The 24,461-nt window shown below is 39.4% G+C and overlaps 1 protein-coding gene across 1 annotated transcript in view; it reads right to left on the bottom strand.

Moving 5' to 3' along the window:
* Window positions 1-22,613, bottom strand: part of OPRK1 (opioid receptor kappa 1) — a 30,524-nt gene extending 7,911 nt beyond the window's left edge. Inside the window, exons 1-3 of the mRNA XM_068671856.1 lie at window positions 22,294-22,613; window positions 21,466-21,793; window positions 6,114-6,466 (exon numbers count right to left, since the gene is read on the bottom strand). Coding sequence (XP_068527957.1) covers window positions 6,114-6,466; window positions 21,466-21,725 — 613 coding nt within the window. The 5' untranslated portion in view covers window positions 21,726-21,793; window positions 22,294-22,613. The remainder of the gene's footprint in view (window positions 1-6,113; window positions 6,467-21,465; window positions 21,794-22,293) is intronic.
* Between the last annotated feature and the right edge of the window lie 1,848 nt (window positions 22,614-24,461).

Here is a 24,461-nt window from a genome sequence, read left to right on the forward strand (position 1 = left end):
ATGTAAGTGCTTGCATTCCCCCCCCCCCCAAAAAAAAAAAAGTAAAAAAAATAAAATCCTGGCAACAGTTTCTTCAGCTTCTTTTCAGTTACATAGAAGCAAATAAAATATGTATGTGTGCAGAGTCAAATGGAGGCTGCTCTTTTTGCAAATAGCATCACTGACTGCAGTATCCGAGCCACTAACACCATCCCACTCCCTTTCTCCTTTCCCATGGCAGAATTCAAAACCACAGGCTCTCTCACATTATTGTAAACCCCAGAAATATTCCATCTGATAGGAGGCTGCTAAGGCATGAAATATGAGGTTTCATTTCCTGACCTCATTGCAGCCTTCTAACATACAAACCACATGGAGAAACAAGAAATAAGATAAATGGCAAAGCAGGACAAGGGATAAATTTACAACTACTATCAGCAGTTAAACTGCACTAAAGACAAGTCAAGGTAACCCAGGGATTTTTCACTCTGAATTGTAGCTTAGAGTTTATCCTCTCAAGCACTGCATTATTCTAGTGTTTGGTGGTATGTTTTATCTATTTATTTTCATTTTCCCTACTGAATTCTTCATTCCTCTACAAATTATTATGTATTGGCTTTTATTGAATCAGAGCTAAAGGTGGAAAGCTTCAATACACTGTTGTACAGTCAGGGGAAAAAAATCCATCACACCATATCTGCTTGTTATTAAAATGCTTCACAAATCAAGCTGATATTGCAGCTGATATTATTTTGAAAAACATTCCCAGAGGCTGGGGTGGGGAAAGTTATCCTAGAATAACAGAATCATTAAGGTTGGAAAAGAGCTCCAAGATCACCTGGTCCAACCATCCCCCTGTCCACCACTGTCACCCACTAACCCCTGTCCCTAAGCACCACGTCCAACCTTTCCTTAAACATCCCCAGGTACAGTGACACCACCATCTCCCTGGGCAACCCGTTCCAATGCCTGACCATTCTTTCTGAGAAGAAATGTCTCCTAATTTCCAACTTAAACATCCCCTGGTGCAACGTGAGGCCATTCCCTCTAGCCCTATCACTAGTTATCTGTGAAGAGTCCAATCCCCGAATTTTAGTATCATTTAGGCATTTCCATGGTTAGATATCAGAAAACTGTTACTGGGTGATATTGAACACTTCTACATTCAAATAAAAGGTTGAAATTGAAAGTAAATATTTTGAGTTTTTATTTTAAAGGATATAATGACTAATGGATGTTTCTGAAAGCTGAAAAGTGAAAAAAGTCTCCATCTTTCAAGCCTGATGGAAAATGTAAGATGACAGCACAAGCATTATCTCATAAGGTTGCAACTTTCACTCAACATTTCTAAATCCTTTGTGATTATATTTTAATAAAGCAGTTTACTTTTACTTAATTTTATTATAGAAACATCAATAATTATCTTCAAGAAAACTTTCACATTGATTATTTACTTTTATTTGTAGTAGATCATGGCCTAGCAACAGCAGCAATAATACACAAGTACGATGTCTAGACTAGAAAATCCAGATGTGCAGTTTGGGACAAACGAGAGCTATGATTAGGGATGACTGTTCTAGACCACATCCAGCTACTTACTAATAACCGCTCCCTCTTCAGGTCTATTGATATAATTTAATGTATTTATCAAAATCATTAGATTAGAAAAAGCTCCTGCTGTTTAAAATGTTTGTGCCAGCCAAATCATCTTGAGAAAGCCACAGGAACACATATATACATTTTTGCAGCCATTCCTGAGAGGACAGGAGCTACTGAACTGATGGAGTCATACTGGAAGCCCAAAACCTTCAGCTGCAGCTGGAAGAGCAAGACCAGCCACAGCCCCATCATCATCCCTCAGTAAAGAATTCAGAGTCCAGGCAGCACTTCCAGTGACAGAAAAGGAAAAATCAGAAATGACTTAGAAAATTTCCAACAGAGAATTAGAATTGTTAATTCACCAAAATTACTTCCCTAATCCATCCTGATCAAAATCATCTGAAAGAAAAACAGGAAAAAAAATAAAAAATGTTTTACTTTCAGAGTATTCAAATAGATCATTCTGTTATACCTTTTCAGAACAAATTCTCTTTTGTTTTAATTTTACCTTGGAAGATACTTCTAAGATGTAGTTTATTAAGCTAAAAATATTATAGTAATTGTATATGATAAATATAAACAAATGTCACAATATTAAGATAATATAGTGTTAATTCAGTGTTTGTATTAAGTGGAATGTATATAAATATACAATATAGTCATAAATATTCTCAGAAGATAAAAAAGATAGTATCAGCGTAGTTAACTCTTTTTTTTTTCTTTCTGATGCATAAAAAAAGACAAAAGTGGATTTAGCTTACAAAAAGATGGGTACTTTAGATGTGTATCCCAACATATACTACTGAAAGTCAGTATTGTTAATTTTCAATAATGTAAAATAAAATAATAAGATAAAAATAAAATCTTTATTAAAGAAATTGAGTGGTTATGGCTGGAGGGAACCTCTGGAGGCCATCTGGTCCAACCCCCTGCTCAGGCAGGGCCACCCAGAGCAGGCTGCCCAGGACCATGTCCAGGTGGCTTTTGGATATCTCCAAGGAAACTCCACAGCCTCTCTGGTCAACCTGTGACAGTGCTCTCTCACCCACACATAAAGCAGGGAGCCTCCTGTATGCCAGTTTGTGTCCATTGCCTCTTGTCCTGGCACTGGGCACCACTGAACAGAGTCTGGGTCCATCTTTGCATTCTTCTTTCAGATCTATGACCATTAAATATGGTCACACTTGCTATGCTTTCCATAAATTGGTAAATAACAATGGTATTTCAAAATCCCAAATTATCAAATACAAATTTATGGCTGTTTTAGATCTCACAGCAATGTATTTTATATGTAAAATCTTATCCTAAATTTGTTAATATTGAATATTATCATAAGAATATATAAATTATATATGAAATTAAAAACATGAGCACAATGAAGGAGTTAGAATATGGAATCCTTTTCTTTTTCACAGTTAACATCAAGGATCAACAAATATCGTTGTCAAAGATAAAAAATATCATACTAATTTTTAGGAACATCGAGAGAGAATAACATCCAATTTGTACTTTACGCTTGTTGCCTGAAAATGTGCAGAACTAAATTTAGTGTCACAAAATGAGCATTTACGATGTTCATACTGTCATACTGACTTTTTCCACTCTGGAAGCCATCTATTCCGAATAGATCGATATATTTAGAGGAAAATGCTGCACTTCAAAAGGTATTTTAGTGTAAATATATATTAAAATGTTTGATAAAATACCACTTAAGATTCATTTTAATCCTGATGTGGGAAGTCTATTTCTGTTAGGTAGTATTGTGGTTTAACCCGGCTGGCAGCGAAATACCACACAGCCGTTTGCTCATCCTCCCCCCTCCCTCTCTCGGATGGGGGAGAGAAATGGGAAAGTCAAGCCTGTGAGCTTAGATAAAGGCAGTTTATTAAGACAGGAAAATAATAAGAACAACAATAATAATAACAATAATGATGATAATAGTACTACTACTAATAAAGTGTCCAAAACAAGTGATGCACAATGCAATTGCTCACCACCCACTGACTGATGCCCAGCCTATCCCCGAGCAGACAGCCCCCCACCCCAGCTAGCCACCCCTATATATTGTCTAGCATGTCAGATGGCATGGAATACCCCTTTGGCCAGTTTGGGTCAGCTGTCCTGGCTCTGTCCCCTCCTAGCTCTTGCTGCACCCCCAGCCTGCCCGCTGGCAGGGCAGAGCAAGAAGCTGAAAAGTCCGTGGCTTAGTGTAAGCACTGCTCTGCAACAATTAAAACATCAGCATGTTATCAGCACTCTTCTCATCCTAAGCCAACTAGCACCCTACCAGCTACTAGGAGGAAAATTAACTCTGTCCTAACTGAAACCAGGGCAGGTAACTTAGTAATACCTCACCTACAGGCATCCGTATTCCTCTATATTCAATTGGAGCCTTCATAATATTTCTGGGAATACTAATAGTACCTCTGATTTCTTTATTTTTTAATTATTCTTCAGCAATAAAGGCTCCGTTAAGGCCAGAGAGGGAAAATTTACACAGACGTAAGATTTATTCTGTAGGGAAAATGCATCTGGAAGGACACCCCTGGGAGCAATCCTGCACTGTGAGAATGAAAGGGACTAACTGTGTGTAGGCTTGGAACTTTAAATACAATCGCTTTCCTTTTGATATTCAGTTGTTGTTTAAATCTGAACCCAACAGAGGCCCCAGGGCATATAAACAGCTACTATTGTCATCAACATAATATAGAGTTTCAGTACTGAGCTCCAGCTGCCAGGCAAAGGGAAGATCTTTGTGTTTTTTCCCCTTCACCATTTATCAGTGCAATTCATGAACACACCAGACAAGATAATTGGCAGTAAATGCTCAAGAGACACCTTAGATCAGACAAGCAGGGATGAATGGTAGGGGCTGACAAGCATTTGCTAATAATTCCTAATCTTATTTGGCCCAGCTGAGGTGTGTATTACTAGTCACTGCTTGAGGAAGGGAAAAAAAAAAAAAAAGAACTCTGCCTGCCATGCAACGTGAAAAAGACATTTAATCATTTCTGGCCACAGAGCAGCCCTTTGAACTCAGTGTGATGCTTACAGTGAATGACAAGAACATTCTACTAGTTAAGAACACTCCTAACAAAACACCTGGTTGAGCCAATGTCTCATAGCCTTCAAGATTTCATCTGTAGTTAGACAATCATTCTTCCCACCTGGAGATGCTTGGAAGTGACTTTTTCCTCAGCCACACATTATTTCTTAGAGCCTGTCCAAACTTTACTGGGGAGAAGAGTTACAGCACTGCAGACCAGGACACTTAATCTCCCAAAAGGCTGATGAAGAGTTCTCAGAGCATCTCTCCTCTCACCTACCCAGCATAAGACCAGGAGTAAAACCAGTATCTATACATCTTCAGTAAAATCAATCAGCCTTTGAGCAGCTGAACACCGTTGTTTTGTTTGCATTGATCTATGCCAAGAGTTTAACACACACCATTTATTTTCTCTGCCAGATAAAACTGTGTCCTTATGTAAAGTTTACCAGTTCTCTTGGGAGGAGTGAAACCTTTCTACTAGAAAAGGTTGCTAATTCAAGAACTTATTTATCATTCTTCGGAAGATCATTTACATCGCAAACAACACTACCACCAAATAAATATGTATGCCCTGTGTTTCATAGGTCATCTGTGTCAGGATGGCCTCAACATCAGGACATCATTAGAGGTTTCAAGCCCTTTGAATATACAGAAGTGCTCCTGCACTACTGTCATGCTTGTGGGTATGAAGTATATATCTCCCTTTTCCCTGACAAGGAGGATTTCAAAATAAGATTAACTCCCAAGCAGGCCAGCTTTGGTAATGAGTCACCAGTTATAGGGGTGAAATCTGCAGTCCATAAATCCATAATCCGTATGGATTATAAATTTCAAGTAGAGCCTACAAGTTCTCTGCACACAGATTCATTGACCTCATGTTCTTGTAGTTGCTTCCATTATGCTCTGTATTCCCAATTTCTCTGCTGAAGCTTATTCCTAGCCTTTCCAAGTCTCCATATACACCCCCTTTTCCTTTCCTTTTTAAACAAGAACTTCTGACATTGTCATTTTCACAGGATTTAGCTTACTTTTCTCTCTCCAGCTACTGATATTTTTTTAATTTTTTTTCCATACCTTCAAGTTCTGTGAAATGGCTCTTAATAATAAGTTCCCAAGTCTTAATACTAATGATGGTTTTAATATTAACACTAATGAGAAACAATCTACTTTCTGCTCTTGCAACTTCATCAGAACTACTCTCACAACACTTACAAAAAGCACCTTCAGCCCACATTTCAAGTTGGCAAGGGCATCTGAGCTTAAATTATTTATACGTCATACAGTAATGTTCCACAATATATTTCAAAATGTCTAAATGAAATTTAGACATACTTTTGGAACCAAGGAATGTGGGTGATCTTCTGTGTGTAAAGGGTACACAAATTACTGAAGTAGGAACAAAGCAGGTTTAGACGATATTCCAAGCTACATTTTATGTCATTTGAGAAACAAGAAGACTCAGTTCTTTCAGAATGCTCACACTCACCTTCCCTGACTTTGGTACCTCCAAGAACTATTGCAGATATACCAACAGATGAGGACAACAGCCAGATACAGATATTGATTATCTTCGCCTTGAGTGGAGTACGGAAGTCCAGAGCTTTCACAGGGTGACACACAGCGATGTATCGATCAACACTCATCATGGTCAGTGTGAATATGCTGGTAAACATGTTATAGTAGTCGATCGAAATAACTATTTTACACAGCACATCCCCAAATGGCCAAGAGTTCATCAGGTACTCTGTGCTTTGGAAAGGCATAGTTGTGGTAACTAGGGCATCTGCCATAGCCAAATTGAAAATGTAGATGTTGGTTGCTGTCTTCATCTTTGTATACCTGAAGGACAAAAAATAATAATAAATGTGATTGTATCAGCACACTCAAAAATGTAATATCTTCTCAGTCATCTTTTGCCATAGTCATTTTTCTCTATCATTTTTTAGCGTGACAGAAGTGCACACATTTAGGACCCTTGGAATTACAGTAAATACTTTTCACTCCATCCTTCAGCACCTGCATTAATCAGTTACAACTATTCACCACAGGTGAAAACAGACATATGAATAAATGTAATCTAATTATCCAAATGCTGGTTTCAATTCTATCTGCTCAGATCCATCTATAAGCAATTTCCCTTCTTCACTTCTATATTTCCAATCTCTCTTTTATCATCTGCTTCTCCTAGTCCCCTCTTTCATGACTGCCACCATAAAAGATGATGACTGAACAGCAGGATTACAGTAGAGGAAAAAAAATCAGCAATGTTTTCTCTGCATCCTTTAATTTGACCAATACAAAACACTTGTTTTGTCATTGTGGTAGGAACCTTAACCCACACAGAGGAATAGGATCCCAGACAGCACCCTGCTTTGTTCTGCACGACGACAGCCTAATGCTGGGGGCCCTGTCTGTGTTACAGGGTGTGGAGGACTGCTGCCAGCTCTGCTACAGACACAGAGCAGGAAGGACAGCCTCTCTCATTTCCATTATTACCATACAGATATGCTTAACTCTCCCTTCTGAGATTCCTTGCCCCTAAAACAAGTAGTTACTTCTGCTCATTGCTGTTAATTTATTATGAGATTCAATGACAGAGTTTCTCAAAACTCAAAACTGTTTCACACATATATTTTGAATGGGTCCCCAAACTAAAAGGTGCACACGCAACACACACATCGAGCTAGATTGTGCCAAGTATCATTAACGAATTTGCAGTGGAATATAAGATTCTATCAGTTCAGCTAATGAACATATTGGGCAATGTGTCTATTTATCTTTTAAACTTTGACATGTGAAAACAAAATTAATTTGGGAAAAAAAAAGAAGTCTTGAGCAGAGTTCAAAAGTGCTGACAAATATGCCTAGCAAGTAAATTAAATATTAATTAAAATATAGGCAGGAATGTCATTTAATGACCTACATGAAGCATGAAAAACAGCTTCAGTTTTTATACTTCACTCTAATTAGAACTCAGTGAGAAAATGAATCCAAATACTGGTTCAAAGTAAGGAAATGAGAACTGCAAGGGGTGCAATGAGAACTGAAGGTAAAAACCCTTCTCATTTAGATACCAACAAGCTGTACCTGCTGTCTGAAATGACTGTAAAGGATCCTGGTACTTGCTTCCCAAGGGAGGGTTGCCTGCTGCCCAACGAACAGTTCTAATCCAGGTTTACATATTGAGCAAAACTATAGGCAATGAAGCACTAAGAATAGCTGCCAAATGAAGCATCTTTACAGCAATGGTGTGATCCCTATGGTCTAGTCTCCCTCTGCCCTGGTTTGATCCCTATGGTCTAGTCTCCCTCTGCCCTGGTTTGAGCTTCTCCAAGATAAAAGAATAAAGGTGTGGAAGAACCCACCAGTCAAAGCCGGGCTTCCCTACACTTTCCAGAGCAGCATCCTCAATAGGGCCTCTAGCAGAGGAGGCAGTCTATCCTGTAGGTCACATTATAGCCCCTAAGAGATTGTGGAAACAAATATAAGGTGCATTATCAGACTGGGAATTTTCCTCCTGGGAGGGGGAGGTAGGAAAAAAAATTAAAAAAGCAACTCTGAATGATGCATCTCAATTGTAAGGCTGAAGTAAAACTCACTAAGCACTCAACAATTCTGTGCAAATATATACATATATATATATATATATATGTATACATATATATGTATATTTGGAAAGGTTACCTCGAAGCACTATTTAATAAGTGAAAGAAGGGGAGAAGTTCTTTCTGTGAGTAACTTAAAGACCTTAAAACATTTAGTTTATCAAAAGAACACCAAGAGGTGACTTGATTACAGTGTCTGAAGTCCTCCACAGAGAAAATAACAGGTACTGAAGAGCTCTTTCAGACTGGAAAGAAAAGCATAACAAGGAGACATACATAAGAGTCACAGCCAGACAAACTCAGCTTAGAAACAATGATAGATTTTTCCTAACAACTAAGGTGATTATTATTGGGAACAAATTACACAGGAAAGGAGTAATTTTTCCATCTTTTATGTCTCCAGATCAATGTCTGATGCTTTGCAAGTAGCTATGCTTCAGTCAAACACAAGCTACTAGACTCAATACAGGATTATTTAAATGAAATGCAATGGCCTGTGATAAGCAGAGGTGAAATTACTAATAACTCTTCTGAATCACTGCTTCTGTAAATCTTTAAAAAAATCCCCATGGATTTGGATAGGGAAAGTTTGCTTTCACATACAGAAGAATTTGTCTGATCTTTTTCCTTTAAAGAAAATCAGAACATTTTCATAAAAAATAACTAAGAGGATTTTATTAGCCTTAAAAAAATCAAATATCTGAAAGCCTTTCTATCTCACATTTCTTGTTCCTTGCAGCCTGAATTCAACTTTTGTTGTGCATGTGACACCATGACACAATTTAATTACATGTCAATGTATACTATATTTTGTCAATGTGTGCTATATTTTCCCATTACCTCTTTCCCCCACCACTAGCCTTCCAGTAGCAGTAGCAAACTCTCTGTAAAAGAGAACTTATTTTTTACATAATTTCAAAACTCAAAGTTTTTAATCTGTAACATGAAACATGTTCTCTGTATACACAGTGTGTATTAATGATATTATAAATGTAAAGTGAGCAATATTGATATTTTGGACTACACAAAATATGCATGAATAAGTAAAATAATTTTCCTTAGTCCAACAAGAAGGATGTCTTGTCACGTACAGGTTATAAGAAATACGTAGTCATCCAAGCATCAGCATTTAGACAACCTTCAGTGTAAGCAAATCAAGGTTGTATATGGGACTGAAAATATATTTAAAAATATACATATATTTTTAAGTGCCATTCTACCTATAAAGCTCTGAAAAAGGCTTTGGATCATTTTCCTTATGTAAGCACATACCAACGCTGTCTTTGATAGCTTTACCCTGCTGTGTGCCTCATGCCTCCCCACAACTCACCAGCCAGGCAGTCTCATGACTAGCTGGCCTTGCCCAAATCCCCCTGAGTTCACAGACCACAGGCAGGTGCCTCTTTGCACTGTTCACTCTCAGCCAGAACAGGCACCTACATGTATATTATACATTCTTCCCTTTTGTCCATGCTCGGTAGAGCATGAGACTTTTAATCTTAGGGTCGTGGGTTTGAGCCCCACGCTGGGCACCCAAGTGATGCACAACACAACTGCTCACCAACCTCTGCTCAGGGATAATCTGGGCATCAGTCAGCGGGCAGTGAGCAATTGCATTGTACACCACTTGTTTTATACACATTATTAGTAGTAGATTAGTAGTAGTACTATCATCATTATTATTATTTGTTTCCTTTCTTTTCTATCCCAATAAATTCTTTTTATCTCAACCCACAAGCTTTCACTTTTTTTCTGATTCTCTCCCCCATCCCACTGATGGTGGAGCGGGGGACGTGAGCAATGGGCTATGTGGTACTTAGCTGCCAGATGGGTTAAACCACAACACTCTTTTTCTGCCAGACTGGGAACAAGAAGGAAGGAGGCTAATAAATACTGCTCCAATAAATACTTTATTACATTTAGGCAATTAATTCACCCAGACACTGCAGAGCAATTATGGGTACCTAACTAAAGGATAAGTGGTTCACTGGTCAACCTCAGCAATGCTAAGTCTAAACACTTTTTACTGTTGTAACCTTAAATCTCATTGACATCATATTTTATTTTATTTTATTTTATTTTATTTTATTTTATTTTATTTTATTTTATTTTTACATTTTACAATGTAAAGAACTTGTAAAGAACTCCAGATAAATGAGGTGTTGGCCTTTACAGCTGTCAGGCAATATGGATTAAATCATAGAATAATTCATAAGTTTATAAATTCAGAACAGCTTGTGAGAATCCGGACTCAGTCATCCAAACTCCTTTTGAATTTTTGGAATTAAACATCTAAAAATTATTAAATGCTTAGATGCTTCTGAAGATATGTACTTGCAGGCTTAATCAAAGTTCAGTTAAAGTAATGGAGTGAGAGCTGTTGCTGTCTGACACTTTGAAGTGGACCCTGATAGAGTCTTGACTCTAACACAAGATGAGCAATTTGATCACTTTTCTACAACTCATTTCTATTGCACTAAAATATGGGAGGCAACATTTTGGAAGGTTTGAGTATCTCTCCCTACACTTTTCATTCACACAAATCAGCACTTGAAGAAGGCAAAAATAGTAATGGAGTAAGGGAATCCTGCCTTCCTTTACAAAACTAAAACTATTGATCAAATAGTTGAATGTTATTTAAGGAAAAGTACTGCTATCTGCTTAAATTAGTCTAGCAGAGCACAATGGATTAATACTAATGTTACATAGGAATGGAAAGTCTCACTGCTAAATCAGCTGCTAGCATCTTTCTTCAAGGAGCAGAAAATCCTACAATGACTTAAATTAGTTGACGGATTTTGCAACTGCATGTCTCAAGCCTCTGTAGGCTTCAAATACCTGGAAGATTTATGAAAATCCTGCAGAAAAACAATCAAGATAAACAGAAAACTATAATTTGGATGTGGGTTTTTTGGATGAATATATGGTAATGTTTTTTTAAGAAGCAAAATTAAAATAATGTGTTATATATCACAAGTAAAATTCTCAAAGCAATCACATCTTAACCTAAGTACACTTTCCAAAAGTGGAAAGTTCTCTGAGACTGACTTTGGACTGACCTTCATAAAATTTCTGCCATCACTCACTCTAATCATTACTGTACTTTTCCTTATGGAGCAGAATTTTCTTTGCACATATTCTTAAGACACTAAATAGGATAAAACTCACACCTCTAACCCAAGCTTATCAATGAAATTGGGGTGATTGAAGAAGGAAGCATGCTAGTAAGAAGCTGGTGTGCTTTCAGAAATAAATAAATAAACGAAATTCATTAGTAAACCTGCTAGCAGAGCCCTTTAAAAGTGTTATCTCAAGAAGAAGAGAGAAGTGTGGTTCTACAATACAGCATAACACTAGTAAAGCTAATAAAATCTGAGAAGGTAGCTCTGGTCAAAAATTTGTCATGTACCTGATATACGCTAAAATGTTCCCTGCAGTGTGAAATGAGGGGTGGGGAGGGGAGCAAGTCTAACAAATATACTACAACAATGTTCTGCAGTAGCAGAGTAAAAGTACAAAAGCATGAAATACAAGATATAACAAACATATTTTTGGCAGATACCTGAGCCAGCAAATGTAAATGAAAGTTAAAGCACATCTAAAAGCAAATTGCAAAAACACCTATCGCCAGGATGCAGGCTCTGTTCCACTAGGCTCTTCTGAATGATGTATATGGAGATCAAGCAGCTGAAAAGCTTATTCATGAAAGCTCTAAATCTCAAGGCTATATTCGGGGCACACTCAATATCATTCTCGGTCAGAACAAGGAAAAAATAATAATAAAAAAATAAAAGAGGAGTATGCATTCCAAACACACCAGTTCAAAAGGATGGCTCAGCTATCTTTTGTATCTTCAAGCTCAATGTAAATGTTTATGATAGTATGAAGCTAAGGCTGAGGTCAAAAGAAGAATGCAAAAAAAAAAACAAAAACAAAAACAAAAAAAAAAAACAAAAAACCTGTTGTTTCTATGTTCACATTGGGTTATATGTTATTATTACATTTTAAATGACAGACAGAATTAAGCAGTGGACAGGACCTTAGAAAACCATTGAGTCTGCCACTTTAAGCAAAAGCAAACACTGTTACTGCACACAGTTAAATTTTGTTTGTCTGCAACAACAAATTAGTTAGGAGCCTATGAAAATTGTATATGTTGCCTTTAAAACAGTATCCTAAAGTGGAATTCGATTTACTCATAAACACCTGCAGGTACCTATTTTTAAGTGGCTTAAATAATACATGATCTTGGCTTTTATGCTTCCCTCAGGGAGCTCAATCTACCAGAATGTCAGAAGATATCACCAAAGTCCTGACAATTTACCACTACAATTACTCTTATGAACTAACCATAGCCTGAGCCAGAATGAGATCTTAGATGTAGAAACATTCCTTCCTGAGCTTCTGAACTGGGGAAGAGAAGGTTCAAGTTTACATATAACCTAGTCAAAAGGAAAAAAATAAAATAAATAAATAAATAATAAAATTAAATAAAGACTCCTTAACTAGGATGAACTATCTTTCTTCCTTCTGTGATAAGGATTCTTACTATTTTTGTGTGAGCTCAAAAGCATCTTTTTTGAAGAAATATGCTTTATGTTAGAAACACCAATACTCTGAAATTCGTTCTTCTATGGTTTTGCTAGGAGAGCTCAGAGAGACCTTGAGGGCACTATGATTTACCATGTCTTATATTGAAATAAAGGGAATGCAGAATTTTACAAAATTGGTACTTTATCCGAAACCCGTACGTCTCATATTATCATTAGGAAGCCTAGACAACTAATGTAGACTATGTATTTGTTTTTTTTTGACATCTAACAGAAGAATCCAGTCTTTGTCAAGCAACTGACTCTGTTGAGAAACTTGATGCTGCTGCAGATGCTTTCTGGTAATCTGTCACATTACAGAGAGATCCCAGGGTGTTACACGGCCCATCCTAACCCTTCTCACTTGCCACATGCACATTAGCCCTGTGAGCTGAGTCTCTGTCTCCAATAACATTCACTTTTCTCATACCTCGTACCTCTTGAAAGCCTATTTTCTACTTGAAGGACATCATGAGCCCCCTTAACAGAACAAAATGCTTCCTATCTTCTTGTGGGAGTGGGAAGAGAATTTTCTATGCAGTGGAATAGTGATTGACTGGCAGAAAGAACAGATCTCATTGCTCAGGGGTACAGGGATAGTAGCTCCCTCAGAAGGTTTTTCAGGGTGTTGCTTTCCTGCTACATAGGTAGCATATATATGCAGAACTTGGCAGAAGCAGCCAAATGCTATTGAACATTTGTTCTCATCTAGGTGTTTCTCCAGGAGAAAAATAAGGAAAGAATTCAGAAAATTCTCACAGAGAGGTCCTGTGGACTGGGTATCACTCTTATTCTGAGAACAAGACACCTGGCCTCCATTTTGCCATAGGGATGAATAATAACTGCCACTGCTGGGAGTGTTTTATAGGACAACCTCACACTTCGGTTGTGTGGGGACCTGAAACTCAGGTCAGCACTCCTGTAATGGAATTGAATAGGAGACAAGGGACGTCCCTCTGTAACAAGTACAGGATTATGTTGTAAGGTAATGAATGGATACACTTACAGTGAGCCAGCTCAGGGAAAAGTCATAAGTCCCTCTTAGGAGACAGCCCAGAGGTTCTCTCTGGACTCTACCCATTCATCTGTTTTCCTCACTTGACTCAGAGAAGCCCCCAGCACAGACCAACTGAGCACTCACTTTTCCAAAAGAGATGAGGTAAGCAAAATGCAGGAAACATTAAGACATAGTCAACTGTAAAGCACAACTGATAGCTTCCATGTTAAAAATCTTTTTCTTCTCCAATGCACTTTAACAAACCAGTCATTTTGAAAGCCATGTCAAAGAGCAGGCTGCAAAGCTGTTCATCGGCTAGCAGAATGGTAAAATAAAATTTCTGACTGTGAATAGTAATCGAACACATTGAATAGCTTGTCTGAACTAATCCTACCATGCAAATTCCCATCACCACTCAAGGATGACTATGTTCCACTGCGGGTAGACTATGAGCAACACAGCAGGCAGTGAATTTGGCTAAATAGTCAGTCAGGAGATATAATGTTTTCTGTATAATGTTTTCTGTCTTCCATATGCTAAGCAGCTAGGTTTGGCAACCCTAGGCGATCACTCACGGTGCACTGCAGAACAGCACCAACTTTGTAATAGAGAAGAGCAGCCAGCCAGAGCACTGTGCGTTGCATAGGTGCAGTGGTCTGAGGAACAGAGAAAACAGAAAGGTTCTGCATGCGTTCTTGCCATGGATTAATGAAAACTCATGTGATGAAGAAAACCATGGTAGGCTCTAACATTCATGCAGAAAGGAAAGAGCTTTTATTTTAAACAATGTCTTGAAACTGAAAATAGCAAACTGCCTAGAACTAATTTTCACTTCTCTAGGGATTAAAAGCTGAATCTAATGAGATCTTAACCCTCTGGATTCAGGATAAGTAAATATTTCAAAGATAATACACAGTCTAGCAGGCAAACTTCCCAATAGGATCATAAAAATGATGTGCACCTTTATATATTCTTTGTTTATATATTTTTTATATTTTGTGGAATGCCAGCATGGGTCAGACACTCCTCTTTCCATGTCCTCATTCCATCTGTACTCACCCCTTCCCCAAAGCTAATTCAGTTTGTGCACTCATGCCTACTTGTACACAAAATAACATTCATATTGGCATTTCCTCATACCTCTCAAACTCTTCCGAAGAGAAAACCAATAAACAAAGCACAAAGACTGACTTGAGGAGTAGACACAAGGTCCACACTTTGAGTTATTTGATTTTTACAGGTGGGAGAACCAAGAGACATGAAGCAGGGTTCCTAGAAGTAGATTTTATAATGATTTTGTGGTTACTTTTCCTTTGGAAAGTAACTGAAATTAAAATTCTCCTTGGGAACTCACCTGTTTCAAAGCATTTCAGGTAAGGGACCAATAAATCACAGTTTGAAGAGAGGGTGAAAGTAGGTAGCCAGTAAGATTATCCCCCATTACCCTTAGCACACCCTGGGCCAAAGTCACCATGTTAAGCATTTCCTGACTCAACACCCTTACAGCAAATTCAAAATCTTCCATTGTGAAAAACTACATGAAGGGTCCCCACTCTTCCCTCTCTCTATCCCCCTCATTGCTTCCCTGCTGCGCTTTCTCCCCACGTGCTGGCCAGGAGTGTGGTCCTCCCCATCCATCTCCCAGCTGAGGACTGATGATCTGTCTCAAGATTTCTGCATTGCCAGTGGTATGCCTGGAAAGTTCTTGTAAGTTTTCACTTTCTGCCAGTTCAAAAGGGCTCCCCATAATTTGTCTTGCTTCCAGCCATTAATTCCAGTTATGTCTTTCACTGAAATAGATGACTACCTGGCTGCTAGCCCAGCGGAAGTGTCTGGATGGATACCAAATTACTTTCCAGAAGCCAAACAGATTACTCACTATAAGCTATTGCCTCTCTCAAATACTCTCTCCAATAAATATTCCTTCTAACTCTTCCCTGTGCTCTCTCCAGTTTTTCAGTATCAGATCTTCTTATCATAGTATGTTATCAGAAAATCATCTTGAGTTTCTTATCTGCTTATAAATCCCAGGTCTTACTTACTGTCTAGCAGGATATTAAATATATTAAAAAACATTTAAATTTTGTTTAAATGAGATGTGCTTGACAAACTACCAATATTTTATATATATATATAAACCTGTTCTCCTTCCTGCTCTACCTTGTTGTTTGTGCCATCTGTAAAAGCTGTCAGTAGTGACCAGTTGTCAAAGTCTTGTTGGTAAATAGTGCCATGTCAGGCCAAGTTCAGCAGAACCCACCAAAAGTACCTCCACTCAGCAAGGTGAGGTCAGATGTTCCTTCAGGTCCTGTGATGAACTACTAACAATCCATTTGATGCCTCTGTGCTGATAATAGTGATAAAGGTGTTATGCAAGGCCTTTACATTTAGTAGCCAATCCCATGATTTCATAAAAGAATAAAATGGCTGACTGCAAGGAATAGACAACAGGCAATTCAGATAGGTTGACCCTCCCCAGTTTCATTTTTCATTTCAAAACAATAAAATTTCAAAATATAATTTAATAAATTTAGAACAATTATTTAAAGCAAATTAACATGTAATCTTTGATGTTATCAAAATCTAATATAGATCTAAACCAGTATATTAAATCAATTTTATTTTTGCATATATGTCTACTGTAATATTTTCATTATGGTTTGGAATGAATGGTGGATAAATTTAAAAACAATCTGGAAGGGAGTTGATTTTAGATGATATTTCTTAACAGACTCTTCCTGTTACATAAGATGCCACTCAGTTTGATGAATAGCAGAACAGAAATGTATTACTAGTTATCTTTTTTCTTAAACATTAGACTGAGCAGAATACAAGCTTTCTCTTTTCCCTTAGGAATGAATATACATATCTGTGACACAGTCTCTCGTTAAAACTGTTTTTGAATGTAGAAAATTATTCAGTTCACTGGAAGCCTGAAAGATAATTTTAAAAGAAATACAGGACTGCTTATTTAAGAATTTGATGTCAGCAGCTGTTCTCAGTAGATGACTTCAGTAATAATGGAGGTAAGGCACATGCAAAAAGTCAGTCTGGAGTGGGTAAGAGGCGGTCACATGGCACCCACAGAGTTTTTACCTGAGTATGTTTATGGTTTTTGTAAGAGCGAAACCATTATTAAACTTGTAACTCAGCTTTCATTCAGAGAACTTTTCTTCCCTTCCAGCTGTCACCAAAAAAATGCACCATTTTGTTTAAAGTTAGCACTAACATTTGGAGAAATAAAATCAGGAGAGGAGGAGCAGGGGAGTGGGAAAGAAAGGAAAAGGGTTATATTGCTTGCAAGGACAAGTAATTTAATTTATCAACTTCAGCCAACGATTTTACTCCGAGGGTTTGAGATAAACTCTGATCATGTGTAACTTTACACAGGTGAGGTAAGATAATTTCACGTGGTTGCTACAAAAACATTTTGTGCCTCCTCTTCTCCTCCATAGGGGAACTGTGCTTCCCACATTGCATTTGCAATTCCCACCAGTGCAGCAAGCAACATGATTCCCTGTTTTTCTCTTACTGTCTCTCCACAAAAAACAGCAGCTGCAGGCAAGTGTTACATGCCATGTGCCCCGCTGGCTGTTGACTGACAGCAGACTTCTCGGGGCTTGTACAAGGACCACGCATCTGATCTTAACACAGGGAGAGCTCCTGCAAACCTTAGAGAGTGTCAAGAGTGTAGGTTGCACTGCATACATAAAGCAGAGCTACGTTCTGTGTATTAAAAATAACCTTTCTCAATGTGCCTGAGGAAACTGGGGTGCTTACATTAGCCCTGGTCTTGCCTAGGATATTTAGTGATTGAGTTTTGGCTTTTAATCTAACAGTTACTGTGTGCATTTAAAAAGACTAAATACCCATACTTCCATTTTATACGAGGAAACTGAGCCACAGAGCCACAAAGTGACCTTCTCAGGTAAGAACAATGCGTTGTACCCCAAAAGAAAAACCAAGGGAAGAATACAGGTTTCCTAAAACTTGGTTTAACAGGCCATACTGCTACCACAGTACCATTCCCACCCTGCCTTCAACACAGCTCTCTATGGGAGCTGGAAGGATTCGTCGCCAACATGAGGAAATTAGATACCTGAACAGTGGTGAAAAACATCCTTATTACCTTATTTCAACTCTAATGTTTTTCTATCACAGGGATTTCTCAGCACATTAAAGAGATATATTTCTCTCTCTATTTTCTCCAATGCATTTTCTCTCTCTATGTCTTTAAAGTATATGAAAGAACTTATGGCTGCCTCTGTCTTGACCTATCCCTTTCCATTTATATATGGAATATACATGTCTTCCTTTTCTTGCCTTTTCAACACTTCTGTTTTCTTTCTGCTTCCACTTTTGCATTCACTGAAGCAGAACACACGCCTGTTTTTCTCAGGAGGGATGCAGCATCTCCGTGCATGTTGTCTCCTCCTCCACCCACTCCCTCATCACTGTAGGTATTTGGACATCAACTCTCCATCCTGGGAAAGAGCTAAGGTCTGGAACATAGTCCAGCCCTCCAGTAAAGGAGTTGTTACAATCACATTGGAAATATATATTTGGAGTAATTCTTTCCTCCTTTAACAAACTGTGTAATGATGCGGTTTGCTTCCTAACCAAAACTGAAAGATCCCACGGATTTATCAGATGCAGTTACTTAACTTTCAGGACATGTACACACCTTTGAAGTGTCATTCTCCGGTCACTTCTGTGGGTTCCCCCTCAGCAGGAACATCCCCGCCACACCCAAAAGAGATTTCAGACACCCAGCACTCTGCACATAGGGTGCTTGGTCGGTGACTTGCCGGTCTCCATGAGCTCCTTCAGCAGCACATGTGAGGACGCAGCAAAGGACATACCCTTGTGTTGGTCTTAAAGCAAGGAACAGCCCAAGGCCTGCATACTCCACAGCTTTTGGCTGAATTTGAGCCTCCTTTGGAAGGGTCTCAAGACCATTTGGAGACTCCTGAATCTACCGCAGCGTTGATACTTCAATGGTTTCATTGAAATTTTCAGAACATAAGGAGTCTTGTTTATGTCACCCAAGAGGTGACTCAGTGGACGACTGCTGTGGTTTAACCTAGCAAGCAGGTAAGCACCACAGAGCCATTTGCTCACACACACACAAACACCAGTGGGATAGGGGACAGAATCAGGAAAAAAAAATAAAAATAAGAAATTGAAATCTTGAGGTTGAGATAAAGGCAGTTTATTAGAACAGAAAAGAAAGGAAAATAATATTAATAATGATAATAGTACTACTATTAATACTGTGTACAACACAAGTGATGCACAATGCAATTGATCACCACCCATTGACTGATATCCATCTCATTCCTGAGCAACTGATCCCCTACCCAAGTCTGCCACCCCTTATTAATTGTTCAACATGACATCATATGGTAAGGAATATCCCTTAATAAGTCTGGGCCAGCTGTCCTGGCTGTGTCCCCTGCCAGCTCCTGCTGCACCCGCAGCTTGTTCACTGACAGAACAGAGCAAAGAGCTGAAAAGTCCTTGGCTTAGTATAAGCACTGCTCTGCAACAGTTAAAACATCAGTGTGCTATTAACATTATCCTCATCCTAAATCCAAAACACAGCATCATACCAGCTACTATGAGGAAAATTAACTCTATCCTAACTGAAACCAGGACAACAACAATATCAGCTGTTGTTTAAAAGAGAAAAGGGAGGAGGAGCCAGGCCTGCATTGCCTGCTGGTCCAGCCAGAGTTAGGAAGAGGAAAGCAGATCCAGGATTTGGAGACATGAGAAATGGCGAAGAGGGGATGCACAGAAACCCTCTGTTCAACTGGTCGATAAAGAATCATTTTCCCACCCTCCTTGAGATTCATGTCAGCTGAGAGAAAGTCAATGTGGGATGGCAAGGGGATATGTTCCCCCTATGCCTTGCCACCATCTTTCACAAACGTCTCACAGACCTTGGCTTTCCACACAAAAGCAAATTACTGCAGTGTGCGTTTTTCAATGGGTTGTGAAAACCTATCTTGAGGTGCAGTCATGCTGAGAGAGGACTTGAGGGAAAGAGAAAGGGAGATGAAAGGTTAGGACAAAAATGAAAAATACAACTCTTGCATTAATATTTGGAATATATAATGACCCAAATATAACGTAAATAAATTTTTAATGTAATTGTGGGAACTGGTAGAAGGAGGCAAGTCTAACTAGACTCTCACAAAAAATAATCTTAGGAGAGAAAAAGGAGAAAAAAAGAAATATATATGAACTAGTGTAATACATACATGTTAACTTTCAGAGCCCTGGCTACATTTGAATTTTTTTCCAGTTCTCAGGCCAGTTAATCAGCACTATCACTGTTAAGTGAGTGATGATTTAGAAAAACTGCCTTTGCCACTATGCATGTCAAGTACAGAGTCTCTCTTCTTGCAAGTTCAAAAAGAAATTAAATCTCTACTCTGAAAGAAGGGTAAAAAAGCAGGAAGGGGTATCAAAATTATAGCACCACAAAGATGGAGCAAACCAGTTACTCCACATTGACCACAGGCATCTTTATCTATTAGATCAACTTTTAAAAGGAATTTTACTTCCATTTTTCAAGGGTATTCATCTGGTTATAACTCACCTTTCACATAGTATATCATCATTAACTTCACTGCTTCCAGTTAACTTCCCTCTGTATCAAGTCTGAGAGAGTTATTTCACCATTCTGCAATTGCTTGACCCTTATCATGCACTCTTTTACGAACAAGATCCCTTGCAATCCTTCAATTTTTCTTACTGTGCTCAAGCTGATTTTATATAAGGAATGAATACTCCACAGTATTTTTTCTTTTTTTTTTTTTTTTTTTTTTTTTTTCCAGCATTCAAATAGAATGTGAAGCAGGATTCCAAGAAATTGTATGATTTCAGTTCCCTTGGTTGCTCATTATCACTCTGCTGAGCTGCACTGAGCATCTTTATAAATTGCAAATGGACAGCACAAAAAGAGAAAAATCCTTCTGTCAGCTAAAATATATGCCAATACACAAGTATTGGTGCATTTCACTAAGTGGTTTAATGTGAAAAACTACTTGATACAGATACACAGCTTTGTCCTGATTCTGGAAAAACAATAGGAAAGGCCTCTGCATCTGCTTTGTTTTCTTCAAGATGACAACAACTGGAGTTAAACACCACTAAGCAGAGAAACAACACCTCTTGCATTTCCTTTAAGCATTTCCTTTTTTTCCCCTCTTGTTAAACGAGCCACTAGGTGACAAGGCAGCAACGTATCAGTGTTCACACAACTAGACACATAAGCCTTCCCTAGGGGACTCCTCACAGGAGAAAAAAAAAATAAACTACCTTGCAGAAGTTTTCTTCTCCACTTTCTCTCGGACAAGGGCAGCCTCTCATCCCTAGAGGGCACCCGGTGAACACAGCTCCCAGGCACCAAGCACCTTTCCTGCAGGATTCATCACTTTTAACCAGCTGCTCCTTTCTGCCTGAATCTGCGTTTCCAGACAAACCTCAGTGACTGAAAAGCTTTGGGGTCATTCCAGCTACTTTTTCTTTTCCACCTTCTCGTATATGCACATCACCTCATATAGGCACCCCACCAACTGATAAATTTCAGGACAGCCATTTGCATCCCTTTCAAACAGCTACACCGAAGCCTCTTACCTTATGATGACAAACATGACCAGAGAGTTTCCCACCAAGCCGACCACGAATACCACTGAGTAGACAGCGGTGATGATGATGGGGATAGCAGGGGAGATGCTGGTGTGGTTGTGCTGGGTGTCCCCGAAGGCCCCGGTGGCGTTGTTGTCGTAGTCTGCCCAGCCCAGGGGCCAGCTGCTGCTGGTGCTGGGGGGGCGACAGGGCCCCGGCGAGCAGGTGGAGTCCGGCTCCTCACGGAAAATCTGTACGGGGGCATCCATAGGGGCCACGGCCCCCACGGGCAGGAGAGAGACCAGCAGGAGAGCGCAGGCTGCAGGAGGCAAGTGTGCTGAAAAGAGAGGGAATGAGGCAAAAGTGCTGTCACGGCCACTGGATGTTCAGCCCTCCAAAATTTGTACCTGTTAAAAGGGAGTTCTTCTGTGACAGGAACTGTGATTTGCCAAGCAGATATTTAAGCAAACCACACTCAGATTCAAAAAAATAAAAAAATGCAAGTTTTACAGCTCAGTGTGTAATGGGTAAGTGCTGCTCCTCCAGGTGCCCAAGGAAAGTTTTCCTCCACTTTCAGAGATTACACAGAGAAACAAATCAGATGGGAAGCAGCTCAGATCCACCCCCACACTTTAACCCTGTCTCTCCCATCCTCCATATTTAAATCAAAGAGCATCCTAATGACAGGAGCTCTTTATTCTCTGAGCTCTACTATAAGCAAGGAGAGAGAAACCCACCACACCTCTGCACATCTGCTTTGACTGCCCGCCCTGAGCTATTTTTTTCCAGATCCCCTATCTGCTTCCAGAGAAGGGACAAAATAATGACATGAATTACCTCTTTCAGTCCAGGGGAAGGAACAGAGTCCTCAGACAGATGTTCTTCACAGGAAAAAAAGCACCACCGTAGCTCCTGGAAGTACCACAGGTCTTCTCGGACTTTTGAACCTGAGGCACCTGCACCTCTGGAGATGCGTGCTGGCAGCCGAGCCAATTCCCGGGCAGGAGCAGTGGCGTGCTAGCAGCAGTTGCTGCTGTTCCAGCTCCCACCACTTCGCCTTTTCCCTCCCAGGCTCTCTCTGCCTCCCTCTCCCCCTGCCAGGGCTCCGGCAGCACTCTGCTCTGATGCACGCGTTCTCCTCCGTCTCTGTCCCTGCAGCTCAGGAGCTCACATGACTTCTGCCTAAATGCTCAGAGGCAGTCAAATTAAAAGATAAGCAAGAAATAAGTTCTGCAAGGAATGAATACTTGGTTTTATTCACTTTTCCAAAGCACCTTTTCTCATTGCCCCTGCGCTCCCAGGCCTCAAGCAATGATTTCCTCTGCCTTATTGAATTCTGCATGCTTTTACAGGCTAGTAGATGCTGAATAAAAGGACTTTTTTCAGTTTACATCTTTTGTCTGGTCCATCAGCCTTTTCCTGCCTCAGCTTCAAAACTGTATGTCCCAAATGCCTCTTGCAGGGTGGCTGTGCTCCTACTCCCTTATACCTGTAACTCATGCAGAAGCTGGGTATCAAAGCAGAGAGGCAGAAACAGCTGAGAACACCCTGAACACTGTCCTTACTTTGTTCAAGCTGTCCCACACGGTGTGAGAAGCTAAGCATACCAGGCATAGAGAAGCGGCACATGCAGAAATCAAATCCCTCGGAATCAATCCCATAAATACTCCATCAAGTGCTAACACCAACTAGTGTTCAGTATATCCCTTAATTTGCACACAGGCCTTGAAATCACCACCAGGACTCCCTCTAAATGGCAAATTGGAGAGATGAGGCAAGAACCTTAGTAGTGACCTCTCCCTTGGAAGAAGTGGAAAATGTCCAGACTGGATGCACCTCAAAGCTCCCAGCAGGAGAGCAGGTGTCCGCTGGCAACTGCAGACTGTCATGACTCTCTAGACATGTGGTGAAGCTCAGACATCCAGAAAAGGGGTTGTGAGTTTCCTTCATCCTTCTAGAAACTTTATTTCAGGTTCCTTTTGTCTGTGATAAGGCTGAGGTTTCTATTTTTAAAACATTTGTTTAATTCTAAACCTATAATCAAGATGAGAAAAGGTGTCAGCTGTTGAATTAAAAGTTATGAAGGAGATTTAAAAGGTATAGAATCCCCTTTTTCAGAGGCAGAGGCTCAAGCAAACATGGTGATGGCTCTGACAGTGGTTACTGCTTCCTCCAGAGCTTCAGCATCTGCTCATTACCTGTCTGAAAAGCTGTCTGAAAGTTTCACCTTTAATGGAGATGTCAAAAAGTGTAAGACAGCAAACACACAGCAGAAACACCCCCGAGCCAAATATATTTTAAAGGAGAAACACAGGCTTAAGACAATAATCATCATGTCTTGGAAGATAAACTGAGATCCTAACTTAAAATGCTCTCACCCTCCACCCCTCATTTTTTCCCTCTGTAATCTATGGGCCCATGCAAATACACAAAAAGGAATTACTACCACTGCTTCTTCTCATACGTAGATTTATTTGGCATTTTTTAACTTGTGAACATCTTCACTGGACTTCTCCGCATTCTGGAATTAAAAAATACAGGAAAGCCAAAAGGTAACAATATTTTAGCATTCATTGACAATCTGTTTCTTATAAACAATTGTTTTATTTGGATTGTACCTTAAATGTGAGCATATGCAGCTGCAAAATAATCAATAAAATGGATTATAAGGGTTAGGCTGGTGATACAGAGGAAGAAGCAACAGTTTGTCATTCTTCATTTGCTACAGTTGGATAAGAAACATCTATATGAGGAAGAAAAGTTCGTTATTGCTCTGAATAAATCTCAAGCACAGATGGTGTGAAGAAATCAGTAAGATTAATTAACAGCAGACTCAAAGATTTTTTCAAACATCAGTGGTTGGGCAGCGAGCTCCTCTTTCTCTAGGTAAATTCTGTGCTGAAATTCTTCAGTCATCTTAGAGTTAGCACAAAAAAGATGTGCTAACAGCTGTGGTCACTGACCCTTAATGGAGTAAGTGTACCTTACAGCTGCATGGGACACAT

This window comes from Anas acuta, chromosome 2, assembly GCF_963932015.1.
Source record: "Anas acuta chromosome 2, bAnaAcu1.1, whole genome shotgun sequence".
In the NCBI taxonomy this organism is placed as follows: domain Eukaryota; kingdom Metazoa; phylum Chordata; class Aves; order Anseriformes; family Anatidae; genus Anas; species Anas acuta.